This window comes from Limulus polyphemus, unplaced genomic scaffold (genome assembly GCF_000517525.1).
Source record: "Limulus polyphemus unplaced genomic scaffold, Limulus_polyphemus-2.1.2 Scaffold2422, whole genome shotgun sequence".
NCBI classification, from domain to species: Eukaryota; Metazoa; Arthropoda; class Merostomata; order Xiphosura; family Limulidae; genus Limulus; species Limulus polyphemus.
The window spans coordinates 54,071-61,826 of record NW_013668032.1 but is presented as its reverse complement, the minus strand read 5'-3'; the positions used below and the strand labels follow the sequence as shown (position 1 = coordinate 61,826).

The window sequence follows — 7,756 nt, the reverse complement described above, 5'->3', positions numbered from 1 at the left end:
TACCATTTACGACATCTCCTATGAATCTAGGCTTTAATACCCTGAGAAACTGTGAACGAAAGTCAGAGTTGAGGGGCACAATAGAAGTGTAATAGTCAAGTAATATTAAAGTACTTGCAGTAGCTCATCTTGTTAAAGATCACATAATAAAATAAAGTAACTAAAACAACAGAATATGACATGTGCAAATATGAGGAAGATAAAAATAAGTCTTCTGCATCTAACAAACTGATAATCCACATACACAGTCAACCTAGCAAAGAAGTCAGCAGAACTTTGATGCTTCTTTTGGAAACATCCAAATAGTTCAGTTGCTTACAGATGAAAACCTGAATGAGTGCATAACACACCTGCCTTTCTAATAAGAAATTCCAGGATGAATTCTTACTCCTGTCACCAAATACAGTCGTTTTCTGGATACCTGTGAACATAGCAGTAGTTTAGCAGACAAAATGTTGGTAATTAATATCTAATAGTTATAATAATAAATTTGCTAACTGATTAGTAACAAGCTTAGGTGATTGAGTAGGCTGCTAACCACGGTAATGGTTGATATCCTATCACCACAACCTTACAGTGAGTACCAAGTGTTAATCAGAAAATAAAAATATTGTTTTAATTGTAGTTAAACTAACTTTTCATTCCATTTACATTTTGTAAAACCTCAATAAATTAGTTCTTTTAAATCATATAAACATGTAAGAGACAAGTTAACAGATGGTTTTTGCTAAAAATGCTCAAATTCCAAGCTAAATTTGTTACATTTTTTAATGAATGTTATTACCTTTTGTAAAGTTCAAAGAATGAATAATCATGATACTTTCTTTTCCAGACTGAACTGGAAAGATTGAAAATCAAAGCAGAAAATGCACCTTTGCCTCATTATATTCAAATGCTCTTGGAAGACAAGAATGAAGAAATTGATCAGTTGAACCAACAAATAGAGCTGCTAAAAAAAGACCTTAAAAACACTAAGATGACAGTGAAGAGTGAAGGCTTGGTATGTGTTCTTTAAAGGTCATACTGTAAATTTATATGTTATATATCATAAAGTACTGAAACAGTACACTGAGAAGGGAGTTGTTGCTACAGGTCGTGGGAGTAGCTCCATCTGTGGTGTTAAACATCTCTTGTCAGTGTGTGTGGATATTTCTTACGTTCAAGAGGGTTAGTTAGCTATGAACTAACCAGGAGAGACTCTTGATGTTATTTCTCATTTACTACTGCTATACACACCTTGCACCGTGACACGGATTGTTATCAAGCTGAAAGAAGTATAATCTTTTCCTAAACAATTCCATCAATGTAAGCAGTGCAGTATTACCCAGACTGTCATAAAACAACACAGTAGTCATGGCTTCCTATACTTTTACCTATGAATGAAGTCCAAAATTAACTAAAACAGGCCCATGCCGTGATGTTCTTTAGTTCATGGTAAAAATGGTATTCATAGCTACAGTGTTTTGTGGGTTGCTGTCAGACCTAGTCTTGTCCATCCAAAACATGTAATGACCAGTACAATCTAACATTTTGTAAATCAGTAAATCTATTATTTTTCATCACAGTTTGATGCTTAAGGAACCACCAAGAAAGATAGTGTGCTGTATTCCATCAACATACTGTATACAGTGGCTCTGCTGACTTGCGGGTCATTAAAGTCCTAAGTCATGAATTAATTCCAAATATGCAGTTTTATCTTGCAACAAGTTTCAAAGTTTGCATGGATTGAAGAATGACTAATTATGGGCTATCAGGCCATTGTTGTACATTTCTTGGGTTTCCACATCTTCACAACAGTACATACACTGAATTTGATAATGTAGGTAGGCTAAAATGTTTTAGGAACTCATATCAACAGTGTTCATCCAATAATTGTTCTAACCATTCTACTCTGAGGGATTCATAAGCTTCTTTCTTCAAGGAATCATGACTGTTTTGGTCTTTCTGTGGCAGTCGTCATTCTTTGTAATCAAAGTTCAGCAGATGATGATTCATGCAAATTTGGCACTGACAAGTAGTGTGTGTGGTATCCCATTGATTTTGGTAACACTACTTACACATATCTGTGTGATATGAGCTGAGTTTAATTTTAGTGTAGTTGCCTACTGTAAATAAAGCTCATTTTGTAATGTTATAAATTTCTATCAAACACTTTTTTGTTCTTTTCTGTTATTCATGATGTTATAGAAACACGTTGGTTCAAGAAGTCTTAATATAAAATTATAGAAACCCTATAACCTGAGTGCTTTTGAAAGGTGGACTTTTCTTCTTCTTTGGTTTGCCCCCGAAGAAGAAAGGTCCACCTTTTGAAAGCACTCAGGTTATAAGGTTTTTATCATTGGATTTTCTGATAAATGGTTGACTTGCATGTGTTTTTACGTTTTACAGATGCCCATCAGGAGCTTCATTTCTGTTAATCAGAATAGAATTAATTTGGACTCCCAGACTGTAACTGGTAGCATGTCTGTCAGTGATGAGTTATTCAAGACGAAGGAAGAGGTATTTTTCTTTTGGTTTTACAGGATTTACACAGAGCTTGAAAAGTCTATAGTTTTTATGATTGCCTTGAAAAGTCCATAAATAGAAATATTTCCTTAAAAAAAACCTTGAATTTCAACAAAATTACATGATTTTAAATCCAACTATTCTATCGTGATGAGTCATTTAGTTTTATATAATCAAGCTATCGTGATGAGTCGTTTAGTTTTATATAATCAAGCTATCGTGATGAGTCGTTTAGTTTTATATAATCAAGCTATCTTGATGAGTCGTTTAGTTTTGTATAATCAAGCTATCTTGATGAGTCGTTTAGTTTTATATAATCAAGCTATCGTGATGAGTCGTTTAGTTTTATATAATCAAGCTATCGTGATGAGTCTTGAAAAGTCCTTGAACTTCATCATCGTGACTCTGTGCAAACTCTGTTCAGTAGATTGGGTTTTGAAGATAAATGTATTTGTGTAGGTAGATCTATAGTTTGTGTAACTTGCAAAAAACTTGAGTAAATACGTGATAAATGTGAATAGGGTATACTGAAACAAATTCTTAGAGAGTGCACTTTCATATCTGTTTCATGGATTTAGTAGTTTACTTATTCGTTATTCATTGATAACTAACTAACAACTTATCTATAGGGAATGAAATAAAATTTGGTCTTTTTTTAATTTTTCAAGTTTGATCAGTGTTAAGAACAGTACATTATAATTGGGTTGAACATTTTAGGTTTACAGACATCTATAGGCAATTGAGAAGAATTTGTTCTTGTTGGAAAGTATGTAGAATATTAATATGGAAAGTTGTTTTCAAGTTTCGGGTCAACTATATCAGAGGACTTAACTGTTGGCCATTGAGAATCACAGAATTTAAATTGTAGAATACTCTTCGGAATGTGGAAATGGACGTCATAATAGAATTAAAAACTTTAAATTAAAAATAATCTGTAAACTAGAAATGTAAAATATTACCAAGTTACTCTCAAATATGCACAAACCTCTAATGGTATGTTGCAATAAAAACTGACTATTTGACATGTCTACAGGTGCTTGAGTATTGCTTTTGTTTATGCAATTATACTGTTGAAACAATATTAATTATTTTTATAAAATTCATTATTAAAGAATTTTATAGACAAGTAAAGTTTTTTGTTTCTTATGTTATATTAAAATATATATATACATGAAATAATCTTAAAACTGAGTAAAAAATGAAATATATGAGCATTAATTGCATCAAGTCATTGATATAATTAGAAAGAAATTCAAAGCAGACAGGTTTCATTTAAAGAATTAATTTTTGTATTAAACTATCATAACAAACCAGAATCACTGAGTGTTTATTTGTGGATCATAATTCTGACTTCTACTGTGTGTAGAATGTACACAGTGAAAAGAATTTCTGGGACACTGTAACTGTTGTTTTGTTTAAAGGAATGAAGACCCATGAATTTGGATGTGTTTCTAGATCTTTTTGGTCATAAATCTGACTTCTACTGTTTATGGAATGTACACAGTGAAAGGAATTTCTGGGACACTGTAACTGTTGTTTTGTTTAAAAGAATGAAGACCCATGAATTTGGATGTGTTTACTTTAGCATGGGTCTGACTTCTACTATGTATGGAATATACACACATCTTAATACATGTATATACAAAGTATTTAGGCCTATCAGACACAGAAGCTTAATGTACATTAGATGCAGTCAATCTGTTGGGTTGTTATTATGTTAAACAGAAGTAACCTTCACCTTACAGATCTAACACAGAGCCAGCATCATTACTGGAAGATGTATAAGTGGTGCTATAAATATTTAGATTCAGGATTTAAAAAAAAAAAACTTAGCTTAAGTGGTCTGTTGTTTTGTGGATCATTTCTGTATAAAGATGGATTTCTTAAAGCAATCCTAATTTTAAACAGAACATTTCTGTACTTCTTGCTAGTTTTACCACTGACGTAACCCAACATGTATTTAAATATTTCTCTAAGTTTGTTAAGTATAATTTTTATTTTGTAAATATTCTAATATGACCACATAGAACAACAACAACAAATTATTATTTTTTAATTGAAGATACACATAAAGAACTTAAAAACTATTAATATGCTAATTTTTCTTTATTATAAAATATGACTTCAAAATATATAATAATGGTTTGTTTTATACCGTTAATATGAGCAAAAGCATCTGCTAAAAATAAAAGTTAAGAAACTAAATTTAAAAGATTGAAGCCAAAACAAATGAAATGTTTTGAATTATATATCTTCTTAATAATATTTACATTAGTGCTTTGATTGTGAAATTTACTAAAGGATTATATAAATATATGGTTCTTCTCAAGAATGTTTGCTCTGAATAATTTTATTCGGTAATCTTTGTTAAACAAGCAGTATATATATATATATATATTTGATAAAATTTCTTTCTTGAGGCTCAAGAGCTGCAACAAATAATAGAAAACCAAACAAAGGATCTGGAAAATAAGGACAAAGTAGTAGCTGAAAAGGAAGAAGAATTCCAGAAAATCAGTGACTCGCTTTATGACCAAATTTTATCTCTGAACAGACAGGTAGAGGAGAAAGACAGTAAAATGCTAGTTCTGAAGAAAGAGAATGAACATCTTCAAATGCAAGTCAACAGTCTCCTCGAAGAAGTTGAAAATTTGAATCATTATCAGGTATACATGGCAGTTTATATCGCTCTAACAGTTTTAATAGCAGGATGATAGATGAGCACTTTAGCTTTGATTGGCTGCACTGCTTTCATACTAACTATCTAATTCTGTTGATTAATTTTTTTTCATTTTCTCTGCTAATGGCATTTTCATCTAGTCAGGGTCATGAATAATTAATTTTTAAGTTTTTCATTTAGAGTTTGGATGCCTACTGTAAATATGTAAATAATATTGACTAAAGAAACTTGTGATAATTGTTAGCAGTTTTGAAAATAAACCATTACTGTAGACTGTAGAGTAAGAAGCACAGTAGTATATTATCAGTAATTAAAGTTCTAGGTATATATATAGTAGGTTTCTATTTAGTATACACTTTTAAAGTACTTCGGATGTAGAGAGCTTCTTTCTTTTAATTTCTGTCGAAGCCCGTAAGTTTGAACTGTAGACCTTGGATGTATGAAATAAAGATTTTACTATTTTATCATGAGGTAATCACTTCAGATGCTTATCCTGTATAAATTAAACTGTGTGTTTGTAAATATGTTTGTCTACAAATTCCTCCCACAGTTATGGAGCTAGCAGGAGTGAACTTTGCAGGTGGATTCTGGTGGGGTGGGGAGGTTGTAATCTATAAGGCATAGCCCCTTACCCTTATTTATTTGGGTTGCCAAGAGGAACTAAAATGCACCTAGAAGGTCACTCAGGGAAAATGGAGGAGCAGGTTTTCAGGGTCGCTAAACTTGAATTTGATATAGCATCCACTTTGGGTAGCTAGAGAAGTGAGTTGGGATAATGTATGATCTTGATTGATACAATTGGGTCTCTGTGAATTATGAGAAGCCTTTGAGAAGAATGGTTATTTGATGCTAGTAATCACAATTGACCTCACAAAAAGTATCTACAAGTCAAAGTATTATCGTCCTTACCAAGACAAAGAAATTGATAAATGATATTTTTTAATCTCGATTTATAGCAGTCTTAATTGATAACAGCAACTTTGTAAGAGGGCAAATCACTATCACTAAAGTTGAGTAATCTAGTAATATTATACTACTTCTTGGTACTTAAGTATGGTTCTGCACGTTATGTATTGGTATACTGCTGCATACAGACTAGTACAGAATTATTTAAAACTGTGAAATGTATCTTCATTCATTTAATACTACTTGATTCATTTTTCTACGAGTTAAAATCATTCATTCTATTGATTTGTTCACTTAATAAAGTAGAACAATTTGTTTTGAAATGTAATGTTACTTCTTTCTTTATTCTGTTGGCATGTCTTACTTCCATGGCTAGTAACTGAAGTCACTCTGGGAAGTAGGGTTAAGTTTGAATACTTGCATTGCTCAAATTTCACTCCAATTTTTGGTGTTAATATTTTGTTTATAAAATGTAAAGCTACTGTTTTTTATTTAAAGTAATTAAAACAGTTAAGTGATCTACCTAGCCTACTCACATAAGAGATTAAGTATATGGACTTCTGAAGAAATCTTATGGCCGCATAAGGCATCTCAATGACTGCGAGGTTAAACTTATTCCACAACATATGATATCCACCAAACACCTCTAGTATAAAAGACACTTGGACCTGAATGGTGTGATGAAAAGTGATGTCGACTTATATAGTAAGAAACATTGGATCTAGCGACTCTTTAAAAACCTGGGTATCTGGGGCAAGTATTAAAACTCAACATTATGATGGTATTGGTACCTTTAAACAAATAAAGAAATTCTCAAATAAGACCTTAACATGTAAGCAGTGCTGTCTGAGATGGGGCTCTGAGTGATGACAGATACCTTTCCCTTCAACATTATGATGGTATTGGTACCTTTAAACAAATAAAGAAATTCTCAAATAAGACCTTAACATGTAAACAGTGCTGTCTGAGATGGGGCTCTGAGTGATGACAGATACCTTTCCCTTGGAATGCAGAGTACTGTCTACACCCAGCTCTCTCTTGTGCAGATGGTGAGGTTATCTGTACTTCCCTATTCCTAATTTCATTTTTGTATAGTTTAAAAAGCTTTTCGTGCATGCACGTGCACACATGTTTCTCTTTTAATTATATAGATTTGTCAGTTGGTGAACTATGATGGCCCTCCATATCATCTACTCAGAATATCCTGTTATTACCAAATTCTACTGATAATATTAATTCAATCTTTATCACTTGGCTCCGTAGGTTCCAGTTAATTTTCCATTTTTATGAGATTTACAGTATGTTTTTGTTCAGACGTATAAGAAATTTCTAATTGTCAGAAACGATTTTTGTCTTCATTTATTGCCACTTCAGCATTAAAATTTTATTTTTGGATCTTAAAAAAGTGCTTTGAACTTGATTCCATCATGGTTTGCTATGACCTATTGTGGTTCAAGTGTAACTTTTTCACCCATAGGAGTTGCTGTTTTTAAAGCTTTCTCCTAATTTTTGAGTTGCTAAGTTTTATGTTCCCTAAGAACTTGGTGTGGATGTCTCCCATGATTTGACTGGTGTTTTGAAAGATCATATATATATATATATATATTATTTTTTTTTTAAATGTATGGTGGTTAAAGAATAACACAAGAATTATACACTGCGATC

The 7,756-nt window shown here is 31.9% G+C and overlaps 1 protein-coding gene across 1 annotated transcript in view; it reads left to right on the top strand.

The window, feature by feature from the left end:
- The window catches only part of LOC106466915 (trichohyalin-like), a 33,565-nt gene that overhangs the window by 11,938 nt on the left and 13,871 nt on the right, over positions 1 to 7,756 (top strand). The window contains exons 9-11 of the mRNA XM_022394991.1: positions 833 to 1,000; positions 2,389 to 2,499; positions 4,926 to 5,171. Of these exons, the coding sequence (XP_022250699.1) occupies positions 833 to 1,000; positions 2,389 to 2,499; positions 4,926 to 5,171 (525 nt within the window). The remainder of the gene's footprint in view (positions 1 to 832; positions 1,001 to 2,388; positions 2,500 to 4,925; positions 5,172 to 7,756) is intronic.